The sequence below is a fragment of the Henckelia pumila genome, chromosome 4 (assembly GCF_033568475.1).
Source record: "Henckelia pumila isolate YLH828 chromosome 4, ASM3356847v2, whole genome shotgun sequence".
Lineage (NCBI taxonomy): Eukaryota > Viridiplantae > Streptophyta > Magnoliopsida > Lamiales > Gesneriaceae > Henckelia > Henckelia pumila.
The window spans coordinates 223,831,904-223,854,848 of record NC_133123.1 but is presented as its reverse complement, the minus strand read 5'-3'; the positions used below and the strand labels follow the sequence as shown (position 1 = coordinate 223,854,848).

The 22,945-nt window shown below is 35.8% G+C and overlaps 2 protein-coding genes and 1 long non-coding RNA gene across 5 annotated transcripts; 2 read left to right on the top strand and 1 right to left on the bottom strand.

Moving 5' to 3' along the window:
• Positions 1–529: 529 nt before the first annotated feature.
• On the top strand, positions 530–1,562 carry LOC140894307 (uncharacterized). Its single transcript, XM_073302781.1, has 2 exons — positions 530–1,289; positions 1,397–1,562. The coding sequence occupies exons 1-2, from the start codon at positions 578–580 to the stop codon at positions 1,414–1,416; spliced, it is 732 nt and encodes a 243-aa protein (XP_073158882.1). The 5' UTR covers positions 530–577; the 3' UTR covers positions 1,417–1,562.
• A 13,055-nt stretch (positions 1,563–14,617) lies between these two features.
• LOC140867507 (uncharacterized) lies at positions 14,618–16,727 on the top strand. The gene is made up of 4 exons (XR_012145164.1): positions 14,618–15,036; positions 15,373–15,497; positions 15,682–16,477; positions 16,560–16,727. It is a non-coding gene; the product is annotated as an uncharacterized lncRNA (long non-coding RNA).
• Positions 16,728–18,865: 2,138 nt separating this feature from the next.
• Positions 18,866–22,216, bottom strand: LOC140864290 (pentatricopeptide repeat-containing protein At4g20770). 3 transcript variants are annotated; one of them, XM_073268378.1, is made up of 2 exons: positions 19,322–22,216; positions 18,866–18,978 (listed from the first exon to the last, which is right to left on the bottom strand). In XM_073268378.1, the coding sequence occupies exon 1, from the start codon at positions 22,022–22,024 to the stop codon at positions 19,733–19,735; it is 2,292 nt and encodes a 763-aa protein (XP_073124479.1). In that variant the 5' UTR covers positions 22,025–22,216; the 3' UTR covers positions 18,866–18,978; positions 19,322–19,732. The 3 variants fall into 3 exon arrangements, with proteins under 3 accessions (XP_073124479.1, XP_073124480.1, XP_073124481.1); XM_073268379.1 differs by lacking the exon at positions 18,866–18,978 and having other exon boundaries at positions 19,103–20,544; positions 20,623–22,216; XM_073268380.1 differs by lacking the exon at positions 18,866–18,978 and having other exon boundaries at positions 19,103–20,544; positions 20,626–22,216.
• Between the last annotated feature and the right edge of the window lie 729 nt (positions 22,217–22,945).

The window sequence follows — 22,945 nt, the reverse complement described above, 5'->3', positions numbered from 1 at the left end:
TTTAAATATTCAATTTATTCAAATAATGATAAGATTTATTTTATATATTTTAAAATGAATTAATTGAAACATGATGTCGCCAAAGTGACATCTCTTGTGGATTTTAATTTATTTTGAAATATAAAAGGTTTTTGTGTATGTAATTTTTATAAGTATTATTCGGCCCAAAGGAAGTTTAATATTTAATATTATTACATATGCATGTGTGGTGGTAAACATGTGACAGTTATTCGGTTTTATGTAAATAATAAATCGGCCCAAAGGAAGATTTTTATTTTAGATAATATTTATTGTCAGTGTTTGACTACTATGTTAGGATATCACTTACAAGTTAATATTTTGTCCAAAGATAAAATATTATTGGAGTTATCGGTATTCTGTAATGGGGTTTACATTATTTGAATTTATTGATTATTTTATATGGATATTTGTTGAGCATGTAATATTTTTTATTTTTTGTTCTCTGGCTTCAGATTTAATTCCTGCGAATATCAGTTCCAACATCAATTCAATTCCTATGTTAAATGGCTCAAACTTCAAATCATGGCAAGAGAATTTGCTTATAGTTCTCGGAGTCATGGATCTAGATCTTGCGATAAGGGTTGACCGTCCTCCTGCTCTTACCGATAAGAGTACCTTTGATGATAAGAGGGAGTTTGAAAAGTGGGAGAGGTCGAATCGCATGTGTCTGATGATTATGAAGAAAGCTATTCCGGAAACATTCAGGGGCACGATGTCTAGCGACATCACTACAGCAAAATATTTCCTTACAGATATTGAAAAGTGGTTTGTCAAGAATGAAAAGGCTGAAATTGGTACACTCTTGGCAAATCTAATTTCAATGAGGTATAAGGGTAAAGGCAATATCCGGGAGTACATTATGGAAATGTCTCATCTTGCTTCAAAATTGAAAGCACTTAAGCTTGAATTCTCTGAGGACTTGCAAGTGCATTTGGTTTTGTTATCTCTTCCTCAACAGTTTAACCAGTTTAAGGTGAGCTATAACTGTCAGAAAGAGACTTGGTCTCTGAATGAGCTCATCTCACACTGTGTTCAGGAAGAGGAAAGGTTGAAGCAAGATAAGACAGAAAGTGCTCATTTCGCCTCTACCTCAAAAACCAAGGACAAAGGAAATAAAAAGAAGGGTAAGGAAGCTGCAGTTACACAACCTCTAAAGAAACAAAAGAAGGATCCTAGTGATTCTCAAAGTACTGCATGTTTCTTTTGTGGTGGTGAAGGGCATATGAAGACGCATTGCAGTAATTATCACGCTTGGCGTGCTAATAAAGGTATGCTTCTTAATATGGTTTGTTCTGAAATTAATTTAATTTCAGTGCCTAGACACATGTGGTGGATAGATTCTGGTGCAACAACTCACATCAGTGTGTCTATGCAGGATTGCCGAAAACCAAATGATGCTGAAAGATTCATCTATGTTGGTGATGGCAACAAAGTTCAAGTTGAAGCAATTGAAAAATTTAGATTATTGTTAAAGACTGAAATTTATTTGGATATTTTTGAAACATTTATTGTACCGTATTTTAGGCGGAATTTGGTTTCTATTTCTGCATTGGACAAATCTGGTTTTTCTCGTTCTTTTGGAAATGGAATATTCAGTTTGTTTCGTGATTCAAATTTAGTTGGTTCCGGTTCTTTATCAGGCTATGATAATCTTTATTCTTTGGATACTATTTCTTCATTTAACGAATCCCTGCAAATTAACCAGTAAAGGCACTAAAAGAAAATTAATCAGTGAGAATTCAGCTGCGTTATGGCACAAGATATTAGGACATATCTCCGAAAGGAGAATACAGAGACTTGTGTCAGACGAAATTCTCGAGCCTTTAGATTTCACAGATTTTAATATTTGTGTTAATTGTATAAAAGAAAAACAAACCAATAAGAGAAGATTTGCAGCCAACCGGACTTCAGGCGTCTTAGAACTTATACATACTGATATTTGTGGGTCATTCCCTTCGGCTTCTTGGAATGGTCAACAATATTTTATAACGTTCACAGACGATTTTTCAAGATATGGCTTCATTTATCTCATTCATGAAAGTCACAGTCATTGGATGTGTTCAAAAATTATAAAGCTGAAGTTGAAAATCAACTTGGCTTAAAGATTAAAATCATTAGATCTGACCGTGGTGGTGAATACTATGGTAGATATGACGGTTCAGGTGAACAACGTCCAGGACCTTTTGCTAAATTCCTAGAGAAATGCGGTATCGTCCCACAGTACACTATGCTGGGTTCGCCCACTATGAATGGTGTTGCTGAAAGACGAAACAAAACGCTTAAGGACATGGTGAGGAGTATGATTAGTCATTCTACCTTACCAGAATCACTCTGGGGAGAAGCGCTAAAGACTGCAGCATATATCCTTAACAGGGTTCCGACAAAAGCAACTTCCAAAACCCCTTATGAACTTTGGACAGGCAAAAAGCCTAGTCTTAAGCATTTGCACGTTTGGGGATGTCCAGCTGAGGCAAGGCCTTACAAGCCTAATGAAAAGAAACTGGACTTAAGGACGGTTAGTTGTTATTTTATTGGATACTCTGAAAGATCTAGGGGGTACAAGTTTTATGATCCCACAACTAAGTCGGTTTTTGAGTCGGGAAATGCCCGGTTCTTTGAGGATGCCGAGTTTGCGGGGTGGGAGGGGGGGAGATAAAGTTAGAGATATTGTCTTTGAAAAGGAATATGTGAATATTCCCACAGGTGTTTTGGGAATTGATCAGGATATCATTTCTGAACTTGCCCGAGACACAATACAAGACAATATTGGAGATCCTCCCATTCAAGACAATATTCAGGATGAACAAACTCAAGCACCTCCAGAACCTATGCCATTAAGGAGATCCACTAGAGAGAGAAGAAATGCGGTGCCAGATGATTACCTTGTATTTCTTCAAGAACATGAGGTAGACACTGGAATGATGGAGGATGATCCTATCATCTTCCATCAAGCCATGTAAAGTTCTAACTCTCAAAAGTGGATTAATGCCATGGATGAGGAGATAAAGTCTATGAAAGACAATGACGTTTGAGATCTTGTCCCTTTACCTAAAGGTGCGAGGCCCATTGGTTGCAAATGGATATTTAAAACCAAGAGGGATTCGAAAGGTAATGTGAAAAGATATAAGACACATCTTGTTGCAAAAGGCTTTACACAGAAAGAAGGCATTGATTATAAATAGACTTTCTCTCCGATTTCTTCGAAAGACTCTTTCGGGATTATAATGGCATTAGTGGCACATTTCGACCTTGAGTTACATCAGATGGATGTTAAGACATCGTTTCTGAATGATGACATTGATGAAACAATTTATATGGTGCAACCAGAAAATTTTGTGTCTGAAGATACAAATAATATGGTTTGCAAACTCAAGAAATCCATCTATGGACTCAAGCAGGCATCTCGACAGTGGTATTTTAAGTTTCATCAAGTGATCATCTCGTTCGGTTTTGAGATGAATTTGGTTGATGATTGTGTATACCATAAGTTCAGTGGGAGCAAGCATATTTTTCTGGTTTTATACGTTGATGACATCCTACTCTCTAGCAACGATATAGATATGTTGCATGACACCAAGAGATTTCTAGCTAAGAATTTTGAGATGAAAGATCTTGGTGTTGCATCATTTGTACTGGGTATCCAGATACATCGGGATCGCTCTCGAGGTATGCTTGGATTATCACAGAAAGACTATATCGAGAAGGTTCTCAAGCGATATGGGATGCAAGATTGTAAACCAGGTGATACCCCTGTGGCTAAAGGAGACAAATTCAGTCTCAATCAGTGTCCCAAGAATGATTTTGAGGAAAAGAAAATGTAGAAGATTCCCTATGCATCAGCAGTGGGGAGTCTAATGTATGCTCAGGTCTGTACACGTCCAGATATTGCATACGTGACAGAGATGTTGGGTCGATATCTAAGTAATCCAGGAATGGATCATTGGAAAGCAGTCAAAAGAGTTTTAAGGTACTTACAAAGGAGAAAAGATTACATGTGCTCATGTATCGGAGGTTGGATCAGCTTGAGATCATTAGGTATACTGACTCCGATTTTGCTAGATGCCAAGATAGTATGAAATCTACTTCGGGCTACATCTATCTCCTTGCTGGAGGTGCCATTTCTTGGAAGAGTGCTAAACAGTCTCTTATAGCCTCTTCCACTATGGCAGCAGAGTTTGTAGCATGTTACGAGGCATCCAATCATGGAATATGGCTGCGAAATTTTGTACGGGACTGCGCATTGTTGATGGTATTGACAGACCACTGAAGTTACATTGTGACAATAAGTCAGCAGTTTTATATTCCAATAACAACAGGAGCTCGACGAAGTCGAAGCATATTAACATCAAGTTCCTGGTTGTTAAAGAAAGAATTCAGAGTAGACAATTGTCTATTGAGCATATCGGTACAAACAGGGGCGGAGCCACCCTTGGGCTAGGGTGGGCTCCAGCCCCACCCAATTTTTCAAATTTTTTTTTTTAGTAGTTCTAAAATTTTAAAACAAAAAAATCAGCCCCATGTAAAAAAATTAAAAATAGAACAATCAATTATATTTTTTGGTTGATTTATTGTAGTAGGTTTTGAAATTATGTGATTTGAGATAAATTCGATAATTCTAAAATTATGTCGAATATTTAGTTGCGATAATATTTATTTATGATACATATGAATTTTCAAGTTTGATTTTTTACCCTAAAAACTATTGTTTCGATATTTAGGAAAATAATCAATTTGTTGAAAATTAAAATATTTGAGCTCTTATTGACTTTGCAATTATTATTGAGTTTGTATTACTATTTTTCTAATTAGAAAAAACTGAAAAATCAATGATTATGATATTTGAAAAATGACTGTTTGTTGTAAATTTTTGGGATGATTGAAATTTTCTAACTAGGTATTTTACGAAATGAAAAAAATAAAATTTTAAAAGTTATTTTTAAACCGAAAGAGCATAAATCGACATATCAGGGGCATACATCAATTACAGTCTAGATGGGCAGAAAATATCAATTTCAATCAAAATAACCTACCGAGTTGAATTCATATGAATAATCGGTTCAGTTTATTCAAAATTTTGGTTTTAGATTTTAAAAATATTGGTTAGGTCGCTTTGGTTTCGGCTTTTAATGTAATAGTTTTGTTTACTGAACAAACCTAATATTTATAAAAAAAAATTATTATTGTAAAATTTTATAATAAAATTTTATTGGACAATAGAACTAGATTTGAAAATATATTTTTTAATAAATAATTTAAATTTATATAATTCAATTTTAAACTATAATTTTTGAAGTAGAATTTGATTTTTTTTTAAAAAAATTCTAAAAGATCGAGATCGTTTAATTTGATTACTGATCAAAATAATAGATTTTTTTATTTTTTGGTGTTCATAGTAAAGTTCGATTGATTCGTTTTATTGAAAAAAATTTAATTCAATTTTAAAAAGTTCGGTTTCATTTTAACTGACTTTTCATACATACATACATACATATATATATATATATATAGTCTAACGTGGGCGGAGCCAGCCCCAGGTACTTTTCAATTCTGGCTCCGCCCTTGGGTACAAACTCCATGGTTGCGAATCCGCTTACAAAGGGACTACCACCCAAACTATTTCATGAGCATACAACTCGTATGGGTGTTGTGTCAATTGAGGATATTGATTTTTAGTGGGAGTTTGTAATTTTTTAATGCTTTCCTGTTATAGACATTTTCAAGTTTTGGTTATTTTCTGCAGAAATAAAGTTTCAGTTTATTCACACTCTGATTATGGCTAAAGTTTGATCTCAATAAGGTTTAGTGAGGACCAGTTAGAAATAGACATGTTATGATCACATTGCATGAAGTTTCTATGCTCCACATCCATGTCATAATCCATGTCATTGAATTGTTTTGGCATATGTGACCATTGATGGGTCGAGTTACCATAAATGTAACGAAGGCTGCTTTGATCCTATGTTGACACGATTGATGGACCGGATTTAGCGTAGATACATTCAGTAAAGACAACAGTTTTGAGCTCATAAAGATATTTTCACAACACATAATTATAAGGTTACACATATAGCCCAAGTGGAAGATTGTTAGATCAATTATATTATATGGGCTTATATGTGAATAATTATGCATTGTGGGCTGTCAATTAAGTTAAGTCCAAAATAAAGTGATCAATTAAAGTTTTCAGCTATTGGGCATTAATGTATCTAATACGACGTGAGCCTTTTGATGTGTAGAGACTAAAATATTATTTCTGTTTTTGTGATGGACTGAAACAGAATTAATAGAGATAATTAACAGAATTATCTATATAACCTGGTTATGGTCCCCAGATTGCGCGTATCACGTTTGTTGGAAAACGTGTTCAGATCAATTAAGAATTGATACCCGGTGCAGCGGAAGTTTAAAATTTTTTATTTTTCTATATGGAACGATTCCATATCATGGGTATCAAAAATTTACGATTAAATTATGCAAGTAAAATAATAATAATCACAATTAATAATATTTTACCTCTTCAAGCAACGACTTGATTATGGACACCAACAGAATTTAATCTGCTCTTCTTGTATATCCCGGGAACCGATGGCTTCACGATCAATCACCGGAATAAGGTCCACGAACAAAAAACAGAAATCCTCTGATTGATTGCACTAGAAATCAATCAGAAGTTTATCGTAGAGAATAAACAGATTTGATCTGTTAATTCGGAATGTAATTTTTCACAAAAATCACAGACCGAATTTTCTCAAAAGGGACAGAGGATTTTCGAAAATCCCCTTGAATTATTTTATGTGAATTTCAAAAATTGCTAGAATTAATTGTGTCAATTTTCGAACACTACACATGTATTTATAGATAATTTCTAGACTAGATTAAGTTATAATTGTATTAGGACTCTAACTCCTTAGGGCCCACAATCCATAACTTAAGCCCAACAAGCCAAGCCCGTTGTTATAGAAATTAATATAAAATTTATAATGATTCCGATTGATAAACCGATTTCACCAATGTGCACAGAAACCATTTCTGCACCTTTAAAGTCAAGATAATTTTTCTGAATCCGAATTCAGTGATTTCCAAAAATGTCCATCCCTATGTCATTTTAGGAAATTCCACTCCCTTTTAGTTAAGAAATCCAACTTCTCTTTCATTAAATTTAACTCTTTAAATTTAACTATCTCAACGGGGTTTAGTAATCCATTACTTGTGTGACCCTCAATGGTTCAGGGATATAGCTAGCCGTGGGCTCACAACTCCTTGTGACTCGGAACAACAATTTCCGACTTGCCCAACGAATCATGGTAAGAGCGTCTAGCAACATCGCCCCATGATTCCCTAGGTATCACTGATAATGCCTGCAAGAACCAGTAGATTTTGGTTAGCGTACAGTACGGTCCCTTGATCCAAATATCCCGATCGAATCAACAACCATTGGTGCATCGAGAGTCGTTCGAGATTCGATCACTATGCATTACATCTCGGAGATCAAATAGTGACATCGCATGTGTTAATAGGAAAACCGAGTAACCTAAAACACATCATGTACTCTGGCCAGAGATTTGTCACACTAATATCTCCTCAGATCGCATAGGATATCCACACTCGCAAGTATGTGGTGAATCCTTGACAACAAAGCATCGACTCCTATATGTGTCGTAACTGTACCCAATCCCGACACCTGATGACCCCAATAGAGTCGGTAAATGAGTCAAAGTACAGTACTAGCATATAGAGTCTCAATGATGTTTCAAGTAGTAAGAACTAATGGTGTACAACCAAAACCGCGGACTTTATCCACTCGATAAGTGATAACCACTTTGAAAGTCCGAATAAGGTAGTTCGATCATTCATCATATGAATATCCATTTGCATGATTTGAACATCTCCATGTCCATTACCAATGAAAAGTGGTACTTGACATCACAAATGCTAGTCTCAATCTCGAGCGATCCTTATCAATATTAGTGGACGGCTCAATTGACTAGGAACTGTTTAGAATATACAGTGACTATAAGATGTATTTCATAATAGTGATCTCTCTTTATTCACTATCTCATCTTACTTACACTATAGTATATTCAAGGTCTTTATCAAAATATCAATAGTATATCACAATATAACAATATGAAGAAAGACAAAGAAAATGCCATTAATGAATGTAAATTATATTAAACAAAGGTTGTTTATACATAGAGTCACAAAAGCCCTTAGCCACAAGTTGGCTAACCGGGCACCCACTCTTTCAATCTCCCACTTGCCCTAAAGCCAACTAGTCATACTACGCAATCCCATTGCTTCGCGATGTTTGTCAAACAATGGTCCTGGCAAGGGCTAAGTAAGTGGATCAGCGATATTGTCTGTAGAGGCCACTCTCTCGACAGTGATGTCTCCTCTTTCCACAATCTTCCGGATGATGTGGTATTTCCTCAGTACGTGTTTGGATCTTTGATGAGACCTTGGTTCCTTTGCCTGAGCAACGGCACCAGTGTTGTCGCAGTATACCGGAACTGGACCAACAGCTTCAGAAATTACGCCCAACTTTTGGACGAAATTTTTCATCCAAACGGCCTCTTTAGCAGCACCTGATGCTGCAATGTATTCTGCCTCAGTGGTGGAATCCGCTGTGGTGTCTTGCTTGAAACTCTTTCAAGAGACAGCACCGCCATTGAGCATGAATACAAATCCAGAGGTTGATTTCGAGTCATCCACGCCGCTTTGGAAGCTAGAGTCGGTATAGCCTTCCAATTTCAATTCTCTTCCTCTATAAACCATGAATATATTCTTAGTCCTTCTCAAGTACTTAAGAATATCCTTCACGGCTTTCCAATGCATTTGACCGGGGTTGGCCTGATATCTGCTCGTGACACTCAGAGCAAAGGCTACATCCGGTCTGGTAGATATCATTCCATACATAATACTACCTATGGCTGACGCATATGGTATGTGTGTCATTTTTTCTATCTCTTCGTCAGTCTTGGGACACATAGACTTGGATAGAGAAACTCCATGACACATAGGTAGATGTCCTCTCTTGGACTCATCCATAGAAAACCTTTTCAATATGGTGTCGATGTAGGTTTCTTGAGTGAGTCCTATCATTCTCTTAGATCTATCTCTATAGATCTGTATTCCTAGAATATAGGAGGCCTCACCCAAATGTTTCATCGAGAATCTACCTGATAACCATATCTTTGTTGACTGCAACATCCCTATGTCATTCCCAATGAGTAGGATGTCATCAACATAAAGCACTAAGAACGTCACCGCATCCTTAACTACTTTCTTGTACACACACGGTTCCTCCGGGTTTTTGATGAAACCAAAGTCCTTTATTGTTTCATCAAATTTCTGGTTCCAACTTCTTGATGCTTGTTTGAGACCATAAATTGATCTCTGAAGCTTGCATACCTTATGCTCGCTTCCCATGGATGTGAATCCCTCGGGCTGCATCATATAGATTTCTTCCTTAATGTTTCCATTAAGAAATGCAGTCTTCACATCCATTTGACATATCTCATAGTCATACCATGCTGCTATGGCAATAAGGATTCTTATGGACTTGAACATTGCGACTGGTGAAAAGGTTTCATCATAGTCAACTCCTTGTCTTTGAGTATAACCTTTTGTTACCAATCGTGCCTTGTAGGTAAGTACCTTACCATCAGGCCCAAGTTTTCTCTTGTAGATCCATTTACACCCTATTGGAACAATTCCATCGGGAGGATCTACTAAAGACCAAACTTGGTTTGTATGCATCGAGTCTATTTCCGACTTCATAGCTTCAAGCCATAAATTAGAATCCGCATCAAAAATTGCTTCCTTGAAGTTTCTTGGATCACATCCAATGTCGGGTTCACTTTGATCCCCTTCAAGAAGAAGATCATATCGAATAGGAGGTCTAGAAGTCCTCTCGGATCTCCTAGATATAGGCGTGTCTGTTGAAGGTTCTTGAGGTGTGTGGTCGTTATTTTGTATCTCGGGTTCTTCTCGAATTTCTTCGAGTTTCATCATCTTGCCTTTCTTATCTAATAAGAACTCCTTCTCCATGAAGGTGGCAATCCTCGAAACAAACACTTTTGTCTCATAAGGATGATAGAAATAATATCCGATTGAATTCTTCGGATATCCTACAAAATAACATAAGGTGGATCGACTATCCAACTTATCTCCCACTGTCTGCTTCACGTAAGCAGGACATCCCCAAATCCTTAAGTACGAATACTTAGGAGCTTTGCCATTCCATAACTCGTATGGAGTTTTATCTACTGCTTTAGTGTGGACATTGTTCAACAACAATACCGCCGTTTCAAGCGCATAGCCCCAAAACGAAGGTGGGAGCTCAGTGAAGCTCATCATAGATCGAACCATGTCCAACAAAGTTCGATTGCGACGCTCCGAGACACCATTCAGCTGAGGTGTCATAGGAGGAGTCCACTGAGAGAGAATCCCATTCTCTTTTAGATAGTTCAAAAACTCGGTACTTAAGTATTCTCCACCTCGATCCGATCGAAGTGCTTTAATACTTCTACCTTGTTTGTTTTCTACTTCAGCCTTGAATTCTTTGAACTTTTCAAATGATTCAGACTTATATTTTATTAAATATAAATACCCATACCTCGAATAATCATCAGTAAAGGTAATGAAGTAGGTGTGACCAAATTTAGTACCGATACTAAATGGTCCGCAAACATCTGTATGGATAAAATCCAACAGATTTTGACTACGCTCAGGCTTCCCTTTGAAAGGAGATTTAGTCATTTTTCCTTTTAGGCATGACTCACAAGTAGGTAGAGAGTTAATATCAGACATATCAAACATGCCCTCTCCCACTAGCTTGTTCATCCTCCTTGAGGAAATATGATCTAGCCTAGCATGCCAAAGGTTTGCCGGGTTTTGACTATCGTTTTTTCTTTTATTTGTTGTTACCGGTTTATCAACATAATTAATTGGAATGTTTTTTAATTTTAAGTTATATAGATCGTTTTCAAGTTGTCCATTTCCAATCAAACATTCATTCTTGTAAATATTGCAAATCCCATTCACAAAATTACAAGAAAAACCATCTCTATCAAGTATAGAAACAGAAATAATGTTTTTAACTAAATCTGGCACAAATAAAACATCTATCAAAAATAACTTAAAATTGTTCTGCAAAACTAAATAAACGTCTCCCACTACTTTGGCTTCAACTCTGGAACCATTTCCGAGCCTCAGCTGGGTCTCACCCATCCTAAGCTTACGACTTCTTGTCATCACCTGCAAATCATTGCAAATGTGAGATCCACATTCGGTATCCAATACCCAAGAAGTAGTATTAAGTGAAACATTTATTTCAATGTAAAACATACCCTTTGCAGTTCGCAACTGCTCGAGGTATTTCTTGCAGTTACGTTTTCAATGACCGGGTTTCTTGCAGTGATGGCAAACATCTCCGGATATGTTCACGTTTGAAGCTTTTGTCTTGGCCTTCTTTTGTGGTACAATTTTCTTGGGTGAGGCAGAACGTTTCTTACCCTTTCCACTTGGCCCCTTCTTGGAGTAAGAAGAGGAGCCAACCAAGAGTACCGGTTTATCCTTCTTTAATGTGGCCTCATAAGATACAAGCATATTGACCATCTCTTCAAGGGTGGCCTCTATCTTGTTCATATTGAAGTTCACCATAAATCCGTCAAATGACGAAGGAAGTGAAAGAAGTAACAAGTCCGCGTTTAGTTCATGCTCCAATGTCAAATCGAGTGTTACCAACTTTTCAATGAGCCCAATCATGTGTACCCCATGCTCACGGACCGAAGTCCCATCTCGCATGCGGCATGTCATGAGCTCTTTGACGGTGGCATACCTCTCCGACCTTGACTGAGCTCCAAAAAGTTTCTTGAGGTGCATGTGTATGTCAGCAACATTCACGGCATCCTCAAATCGCCTCTGGAGTTCATCAGACATTGAAGCTTGCATATAGCATTTAGCCTTGACATCATGGTCCCACCATTGATCAAGTTTTGCCAATTTTTCCGGACTTATATTAGCCGGTGCTTCCTTTGGAGGATTCTTTTCTAACACGTAGAAAATTTTCTCCGAGTTTAGAACAATCTTTAATTTACGGAACCATTCCGTATAGTTTGCGCCAGTCAATTTGTTTTGTTCGAGAATTGAGTATAGTGGATTGCGCGAATTCATTGTAATGAAATACTGAAAAGAAACAGACAATAATCAGTGATTGTTTAATTAATTTACTAAGACATAAAATATGGAGAAATTTAATTTTATGAATTTCACTCCCACTATTTTAACGATTTCACTACCCTCTAGTGAAAACGGGAAACTCCTTTCCTTAGTGGGAACATGGAGTCCAATTGACAAATCATAGTCCCGAATAATATCAGCCAACCATAATTTTCAAAAGGTAGAGCCCAATTACTTCCAAAGTAACCCCCATGTTTTTACCTCATGTCCAATAAGGGCCCAATAATATGACGCCGTTTATTGTGACATGTCAAGATAACCCATCAATATTAAGTTGTGATGGACGGTCACCATGTGGATCCCCCAATAATATGAGCCAATCCTATGGGAGTTCCACCCAACTTACAACATGTGTCGATCCAATGTACAGCTTTTCGACGAACGGGCCCCCCCAATAATATGAGCCGGACCGTATCCGCGGGTAGCATCTCATACATTGATCGTTGATGGAAGGTAGGAACATTTAAACAATATTTAAATTCCTTTTTATAAATCTTGATATCAATTTTAAATCATATTTAAAACGAGGGATTTTAATTTTTGAAAATTTGTCAAGGGCAGCGACGATCGCTAATCGCTGCCCCGGGCAGCGACAATCACTGCCCCGGGCAGCGACGATCGCTGTCCGATGTGCCCATTAAATTTTAATTTAAAATTTTTGTTTTTGTTTCAAAAACCCGAGGCAAAAAATTTTGTACAATCGATTAATTTAATCGTTTGATCTGAGCAACCTGGCTCTGATACCACTGTTGGAAAATGTGTTCAGATCAATTAAGAATTGATACCCGGTGCAGCGGAAGTTTAAAAATTTTTATTTTTTTATATGGAACGATTCCATATCATGGGTATCAAAACTTTACGATTAAATTATGCAAGTAAAATAATAATAATCACAATTAATAATATTTTACCTCTTCAAGCAACGGCTTGATTATGGACACCAACAGAATTTAATCTGCTCTTCTTGTATATCCCGGGAACCGATGGCTTCACGATCAATCTCCGGAATAAGGTCCACGAACAGAAAACAGAAACCCTCTGATTGATTGCACTATAAATCAATCAGAAGTTTATCGTAAAGAATAAACAGATTTAATCTGTTAATTCGGAATGTAATTTTTCACAAAAATCACAGACCGAATTTTCTCAAAAGGGACAGAGGATTTTCGAAAATCCCCTTGAATTATTTTATGTGAATTTCAAAAATTGCTAGAATTAATTGTGTCAATTTTCGAACACTACACATGTATTTATAGATAATTTCTAGACTAGATTAAGTTATAATTGTATTAGGACTCTAACTCCTTAGGGCCCACAATCCATAACTTAAGCCCAACAAGCCAAGCCCGTTGTTATAGAAATTAATATAAAATTCATCATGACTCCGATTGATAAACCGATTTCACCAATGTGCACAGAAACCATTTCTGCACCTTTTAATGTCAAGATAATTTTTCTGAATTCGAATTCAGTGATTTCCAAAAATGCCCATCCCTATGTCATTTTAGGAAATTCCACTCCCTTTTAGTTAAGAAGTCCAACTTCTCTTTCATTAAATTTAACTCTTTAAATTTAACTATCTCAACGGGGTTTAGTAATCCATTACTTGTGTGACCCTCAATGGTTCAGGGATACAGCTAGCCGTGGGCTCACAACTCCTTGTGACTCGGAATAACAATTTCTGACTTGCCCAACGAATCATGGTAAGAGCGTCTAGCAACATCGCCCCATGATTCCCTAGGTATCACTGATAGTGCCTGCAAGAACCAGTAGATTTTGGTTAGCGTACAGTACGGTTCCTTGATCCAAATATCCCGATTGAATCAACAACCATTGGTGCATCGAGAGTCGTTCGAGATTCGATAACTATGCATTACATCTCGGAGATCAAATAGTGACATTGCATGTGTTACTAGGAAAACCGAGTAACCTAAAACACATCATGTACTCTGGCCAGAGATTCGTCACACTAATATCTCCTCAGATCGCATACCACACTCGCAAGTATGTGGTGAATCCTTGACAACAAAGTATCGACTCCTATATGTGTCATAACTGTACCCAATCCCGACACCTGATGACCCCAATAGAGTCGGTAAACGAGTCAAAGTACAGTACTAGCATATAGAGTCTCAATGATGTTTCAAGTAGTAAGAACTAATGGTGTACAACCAAAACCGCGGACTTTATCCACTCGATAAGTGATAACCACTTGGAAAGTACGAATAGGGTAGTTCGATCATTCATCATATGAATATCCATTTGTATGCTTTGAACATCTCCATGTCCATTACCAATGAAATGTGGTACTTGGCATTACAAATGCTAGTCTCAATCTCGAGCGATCCTTATCCTTATTAGCGGACGGCTCAATTGACTAGGAACTGTTTAGAATATACAGTGACTATAAGATGTGTTTCATAATAGTGATCTCTCTTTATTCACTATCTCATCTTACTTACATTATAGTATATTCAAGGTCTTTATCAAAACATTAATAGTATATCACAATATAACAATATGAAAAAAGACAAAGAAAATGCCATTAATGAATGTAAATTATATTAAACAAAAATTGTTTATACATAGAGTCACAAAAGCCCTTAGCCACAAGTTGGCTAACCGGGCACCCACTCTTTCAACATTCTACTATCTCTAATCCCCATTATTAGAATAGAACCAGAGAGAAAGTAAAGGGCTCGAACACGTAGATCTGGAAGATCAACCAGCCGTTCTCTACAGATTTTTACAGATTTAAGACCATGGCTTCAGGTATGCTTCCGCTTTAAGTTTTTAGATTAATCTTAATGGTTTGACATGATGATTCTGGCTGTAATTTTATGGATCTAATTTTTCCAACAATTATCTATGGAGTGGGTGTGTTTGTGGCATTTATCGAATAATGAATCCTTCCTTGAAGCATGAAAAGAGTCGGAGTGTGACTGGCTCACCCGATACTTGCTTGGCTGGAATAGGTTAATTATAGTTAATAAAGTATTGATGAGTAAGGAATATGACATTGGTGGTCTTAGTAACTTCGTGAATGGAATGAATGAATGACTTCTTTCAAAAATAAGGATTTTCTGTTAATACCTTTTCTGTTTTCAGTGTTATTGTGTCCTATTCCTATCGTGGTCGCTCCTCGTTTGGTTCACTAGCATGGTGGTTCATAAAAATATCGCCGATGGAGGAGAGTCTTTCACCACTATGATCAATGTTGTTATAGCTGGCTTGTAAGATTTTCGATTCTCATACTTCGAGTTTGATATATTTAGTGATACTGCTTAGAATTTAATGAAATGAGAATACATACAGAAATACGCATCATACATTTTTCTTTAGTGATCATTTATGGTTAAGCTATAACATTGTATTATAATCATGCAAGAAAACTAAAATTCTTGTGTTAATATTCAGATCACTCGGGCAAGCAGCACCTTATGTCACATCGTTTCTTAGAGCCAAGACGACGACTTATTCTATTTTCCAGATGATTGAGAGAAACACAATGAGTAAAAGCAGCTCCGAGAATGGAAGGAAACTGCGCAAACTAGAAGGCCACATCCAATTCAAGAGGAAAGTCAACATGTTCTGTCGTTGCATTGTTATTTTCCATTAAGTTGAATAAGCTGTTTTCATTGTTATTGTTCTTGATGCATCTAAAGTTCTTTTCTGTTATGTTCCATAATCCGATGCAGGCTTCGTGATCTGAAGCAGCTAGGTGAGTTTGGAATTTCGTACTTTATGAACTTGGAATTTATTGTTATTGGTGCTTGTGTTGAAATGATGCTTCTTTCTTTGTTGATGCAAGGAAATACTTGTATCTTTCTTGTTTCCAATTCCCTAGTGTTTCTAATATTTTTTAAACTGCCACCAACCCCTTGTGTGCGTGAAACCTGCCAAAATGAACATGAAATGAACGTTTTTATCCTTCTTCTTGGTGGAAAAGAAGGAGGTGGCCCAACAGGATGCAGAGAGATCAAAGTTAGTGGTGGCAAAGGGCCGAGCAAGAGAGCAGGGCTACCACTATCAGGGCTGAAGGGGAAAGTGAGTCTGCTAAGCTGATTTCTGATGCAACTGCTGCTGCAGGAATGGGCCTGATCGAGCTGAGGAAGATCGAGGCCACCAAGGAAAATGCTGCTACCATGAGCAGGAATAGGAATGTTATGTACATGCCTGGTAACAATAACATGCTTCTTGGTATATGAATGAGGTATTAGTCTTTTTTGGATGTCTTAGATTGAGATTTGGATTAATGGAATCTTATTTTGTTCGACAACGTGTCTTACACGCAGGGAAATTCTACACATTGACAACAGGGTCGAACGAGAGGAGATGGGAGAAGATGAAGGATAGGCTGAAAACCACCGTCGAATCCTTCCAAATTTTCAATGTGTAATAGTGAATCTTTTTGTTGATGATCATTTTGATTGTTCGAACACTTGGTTTGCTTTAGTTGAATACTGAGGTCATACGACAGTTTTAGTAACATTTAACTTATGCACCAGAGTTTGTGTCAAATTTTCCTAATTGAAAAGAATTATTTTTAGTACTCATCAACTTTATGGATATTCTGCTTTGAGATCGATTTTATTTTCACTGATGGCTTCACCAAATTTGTAAAATCTAGATTTATAATTGGATCCCAAAAAATATGTATTTTGAAGCTAATTTTAAGTAAAAAAATATTAGTTTTCATTTTTAAAGGATTAGTTTTTCTGTCAAAATTATTTAATCTAATGTATGCTAATTTGACTTAGATAAAAAAATGGTATTAGTTTTATTATTGAAAGTATTAGTTTTTTAATCAAAAATATTACTTTGGAATGTATGTTAATTTGGAATGTATGTTAATTTGACTAAAAATATTACATTGCAAATGCCGATGCAGAATCTTTACGTGCTGGTTTATTCATGTAGTTTAAGAATGAGGAGGCAACAGGTCCCAGTGTACTGCAAGAGTGGTTTTTCTTGGTATGCCAAGCAATAATTGTTAGCAACTAATATGAGAAGTATTTTTTTTTTTGAGAGATAATATGAGTATTACTTTTGGCAAAAGTAATAGTTTTTATTATAAAAGTATTAGTTTTTATATCAAAATTATTACTTTTAACGTATCTTACTTTGAAATAAGTAATATTAATTTTTTGTCATAAGTATTAATTTATGCTAAAAGTATTAGTTTTTATTTCAAAAGTATTATTTTGTAATATATGCTTATTTGACATAAAAAATATTATTTATTTAGTAAACAATATTAAATAGTAATTTTTTGTAAAACGTATTATGTTTTATGCTAAAGGTATTAGTTTTTATGTAAAAAAATATTAATTTGTAATATATGCTTATTTGACATTTACGTTTTTTGTAAACGTCATAAAATATTATTTTTTGGTCAAAAATATTAGTTTTTGTGCTAAATGTATTAGTTTTTATGTCAAAAGTATTACTTTCAACGTATGTTTATTTGACATAAAAAATATTTTTTTTTTCTCAATAGTATTAGTATTTATGGTAAACGTATTATTTTTTCAGTCTGAAGTATTAATTTTAACGTATGCTTATTTGACATCAAATAATACTTATTATATCAAATTATACACGTTAGAAGTAATATTTGTAACATAAAAAAAATACTTTTGATCAAAGCAGTAATACTTTTAACAGAAAAACTAATACTCTTTACGTCAAATTTGCATACGTTCGAACTAATATTTTTCACATAAAAACTAATATTTTCACAGCAAAAGTAATACTTTATATGTCAAATTAGCACACGTTAGAAAGTAATACTTTTCACATAAAACTAATACTTTTGACCAAAAAATAATACTTCTCACAGAAAAAGTAATTCATTTTATGTTAAATTATCACACGTACAAGACGTCATAGATTATATCAGACTTGATTAATCTATACTTATACATATGTATTCAAAACATGATATATATATATATATATATATATCATATATATATATATATATTACACACACATTGATAATTTTTTGCCAACATCGATTTAATATAAGGTTTTTTTAGCTGAGGGAGGAGATTGTAACCGAAGATAACATCTATTTTAATAAATGAAGGTGTTTTTTTAAATTTATATTTGATCGAAGCTATCTGTCTCAATTTGTATGCTTTTTAAACATAATTTTATCATTGAAAAGTTAAATACTTAAAATTTCATAACCAAATATGAAGAATTTCAATAGTTAATGGAATCGCGCTAGTGATTAAATTACTTGTGTCTCATAACCTTTAAGTATGACATTGAGATATTTCCAATTTTCCAAATATTTTGATGCAGAGAAAATGCAAATGGTCTTCATGAACTTGTGACAAAAAATTAATAATTGTAATCAAATAAACATTATTAAAAATTAATATTTTTGCATTTTTGAGAATTTAGTACTTTTGATAAAAAAATAATAATTTCATTCAAATAAACATAAATTACAAATTAATACTTTTGAACTAAAAAATAATACTTTATAATAAAAACTAATAATTTTGACATTAAAACTAATATTTTTCAATCAAATAAGCATATATTACGAAATAATATTTTTGACAATATTTTTTGCCCGGAGAAAAGGCCATTACATCTACACAATTTCATGCTCTCCATCGCGATGATGGCTTTGACAAAAGCAGGTAAAGCTCCACAAAAAAGGCAACTTAATTGTTAGTATCACCTTGGAACTTAAACCTGACATTTTGACAAGATACATAAAATATTTTTAGAAAAATATTGTAAATTTTGCATAAAAATAGAAGTAGGGAAGGGAAATAGCAAATCACTCACGAGCAGTATCATGAGAAACATATCCAAGTCCAAATGTAGAAGCTATTTGTTTCAATTTGTATTCTTTTTAGACATGATTTTATCATTGAAAAATTAAACACTTAAATTTTCATAAACAAATCTGAAGAATCTCAGAAGTTATATATATCATCAACTTACACAAAGCTGACGAGACATCAGCAGCCCGTAGTCCTATCCGTAAACCAAACATAAATGACGAGACAAAAAAAATTGGAATGAGATGTACCGCATGGTTAGATTCTCAGTTTCTGGTAAAGCAATGTGGGTTCTGCAGTTCTTGCACATATCACAATCGACCTTAATACCCTCCCCATTTGCATAATATCAAGTCTAAACAAGAAACAAGAGTTTAATCTGTCAAAAAAGAAAGAAAAATAAGTTCAAGAAAGGAACTCTTTTTGAAATTTAGCTTATTTCGTCGTTGAATGGAAAAGATATTGAAGAAGCACCGATTCCTGAAAACGGGGACAATTCCAAACAGAGGAAAGTTTGAGCAACATCAACAATGTAAATGGGTTCCGACAATGGCAAGTTTTTCCTTGGGATGTCCAAGAGATGCCTTGGTGATGCATTGTATTCCCGTACTGTTAGGATTTCCTCATAGGTTGGATCTGTTTCTCATTTAATCAAAATGCTTTCAAACCCAGCTATAACCTGGTTCTTTGGCTACTCTCTGTTTGTTCATTATACTTGCAACATCTTTTACATCATCCCATCTATCCAACGATGAATACATGTTGACTAGAAGTGCATATGGGGCAGAATTATTTGTGTTCAAGCGAAAAAGCTCCTTTGCTGCCCTTCTTGCTAACTTCACATTAGCATGAACCCTACATGAACCAAGCAAAACCTCCCAAATAATAGGATCATCTTTGCAATGCATCTTACCTATGATTAGGTCAATCTCATTGAAGCGGCCAGCACGGCCCAGGGAATCAATAATGCAAGTGTAGTGATCCCTAAGTGGTTTTATACCATGTTCTTGCTGCATTACATTGAAGATTTTAACCCCAGCATCAACCAATCCAGAATGACTGCAGGCGGTCAAAACAGAGACCAAGGTTATAGAATCAGGTTTTACGCTAGCTTGAACCATGTTTTCAAATAAATTTATCGCTTCCTCTCCATGCCCATTGTGGGCATAACCGTGTATCATCTCATTCCAGGTTACTGTGTTTTTGCACGGCATCATATCAAAAAACCGCTTAGCTCCCTCCACTTCACCACATTTCGAATACATATCAATCAGAGAAGTTCCTACATATACATCACTTTCATATCCATCTTTCAGTATCAAACCTTGAACCTGTTTCCCTCGAGACAAAGATGTCAGAAACGAACAGCAGTTTATTATGATAGCATAAGTGAACTCAGTTGGTGGCATCCCTTTGCATAGCATTTGTTTGAAGAATGTAAAAGCTTCGGTTTCCAAAGAATGAAGGGATAAACCTGCAAGCATTGAATTCCAGCAAACTATATCAGATTGTGGCACGTCAACAAAGATACGTTTTGCAACTTCTAGTTTACCACATTTTGAATAAATACAAATAAGTCCATTGGCAACATAAGGATCAGAAAAATGCTCAGTCTTCAACAATGAAGCATGGATCTGCTTTCCAGCCTCCAAAAGTCCCATTTCTGCACAGGAAACGAGAACAATTGCAAAAGTTGTGCAATCAGGTCTCATGTTTCTGAACTGCATTTCTTTGAAAAGGATCGCTACCTCATGATGGTACTCATTTCGTGAATACCCCGAGAGCATAGCATTCCAACAAGTCAAACTTGGTGATGATATACGATCAAATATCTGACGGCCGGTATCAACATCCCCAATTTTGGCACAAGCAGCAACCATGTTAACATTAGTAACTTCGTCAGGCTTAAACCCACGTCTCTGCATCAGTTCAATGCACTCCACTACACTACCCATATTGTGTTGCTGACCATATCCAGCAATCATAACATTCCAAGAAATGATGTTCACTTCAGACATGCTGTTGAACAACATTTCAGCTGACTCCATATTTCTGTGTTTTGTATACATATCTAGCAATGAATTATTTACATGAAGATCTCTTGTGAATCCCAGTTTGATAACATGTCCATGTATTTGTTTCCCATTCAGGTTACGCAAATTCCTATCACCATTATTATTTTCAAGAAAATTTTCAGCCGCAGATTTAGAACAAACACTCAAAACACTGGAGATTGAGACACTATCAATGACCCCATTTTCATGCATTAACTTAAACATGCCAAATGCTTCATCAACATGATTTGCTTCCACTAACCCCTCCATCATTACAGTAAAAGACACTTCATTATGTTCCGGTAAGCCCCTGAAAACCACAACAGCTTCTGAAACAAAGTCACACTTCATGTACATTCCCAGCAAAGCATTGCCCACGTACACATTCCCATCTAGCGCAAGCTTCATAGCAACTCCATGACACTCCCTGCCACACCCCACATCGCCCAGAATCCCACAAGCGCTCAAAACAATTGCTAAGGTAAAACGGTTGGGCACCAAACCACCCATCCTCATATGATAAAACCACTCCAAGGCCATCCCTTTGTGACCATTGCGTGACAAGGCGCCAATCATCAAATTCCAACAAAGGGTATTCCTCTCGGGCATGCGACTAAATATTTCATACGCACTCCACAAGTCATCTGCTTTGCAATACGAGTCCAAAATAGGTTGATACGAGAACAAGTTTCTTACAGGCATTAGGTTGAACAGGTTGTGGGCTGCCGCTGTATCCCCACATCTTGAGTAGAGCTCAATGAGGCGATTGATAAGATAAATGTTTGAAAAATTGCTGGTGCGAAGTATATAAGCTTGAAGAAGTTTACCAGCCCTTTGTGCCTTGTGATCAACGCATAGCTGCAACAACTCCACAATAAAAGACGCATTCTTTTTCTTCATTCCAGTCGACACGCAGGCCCCCGCTTTGGAACCATGCTTTACCTATCTGCCGCGTCTAAACTTAGAAGGTTGTCTAAACTGAGAGTGAACCTCAGAATGAACGGCGGCGGGATAGATTCCGACAGCCATGAATTCAAGAATGCGGAGGAAGAGTTCAAGAAGCTGAAGATATCCCAGCATTGTCAGCGGCGGGATATAGTCGTGTTTAAAAACAATTTATTTATTTATTTATTTTTTTTGTTTCTTAAATACCTTTTGATAAACCTTATTTTTTTCAGTTCTTCAAAGAAAAATAATATTTAATAAAAATATGATTTCTCTTATGTTTAGTGATATGTAATTTTTGAATATAGAATTATATGAGTACTAGGTACCAAATCATATTCTAAATAACATTTTAGAATTTTATCAAAAACCAAATTGAAATTCTGAATCCATATATTTTCCAATTTTGATTAAAATCTATAAGCCATGGAAACCGAAAATTTCGAAAGTAATGGAGATGAGATTCGAGATGGAGAAACATTTACTGATCAATATCATTTGTTTGAAGATATCACAATCAAAGTCCTGGACAATTTCATTACATTGTTGTAATTGTGTACGTGTAGTTATAAAAAAATATATATATCATGAACTAGGTAACAAGTCACTTCAAGGCTCAAGCCGAGCCTAACAATGAAAATTCCAAGTGCACAACAAAAAATATGAAGAAAATTTACTGATCCTACAAAATCTGATCTTTCATCCACAAAATCCAAGAATACGTAAACATCGTTTGTTGAACTCCTACGCTCACTCAATGATAATCAACGTTACGGCATCTCGAATCTCGTCCCCCTTTCCTCCACAAGAGATTTTTCCTGTCAAAAAGGTTTCCAAGAGACAAGAGGAATTAACGTAACTCGCATTGCACAGAGT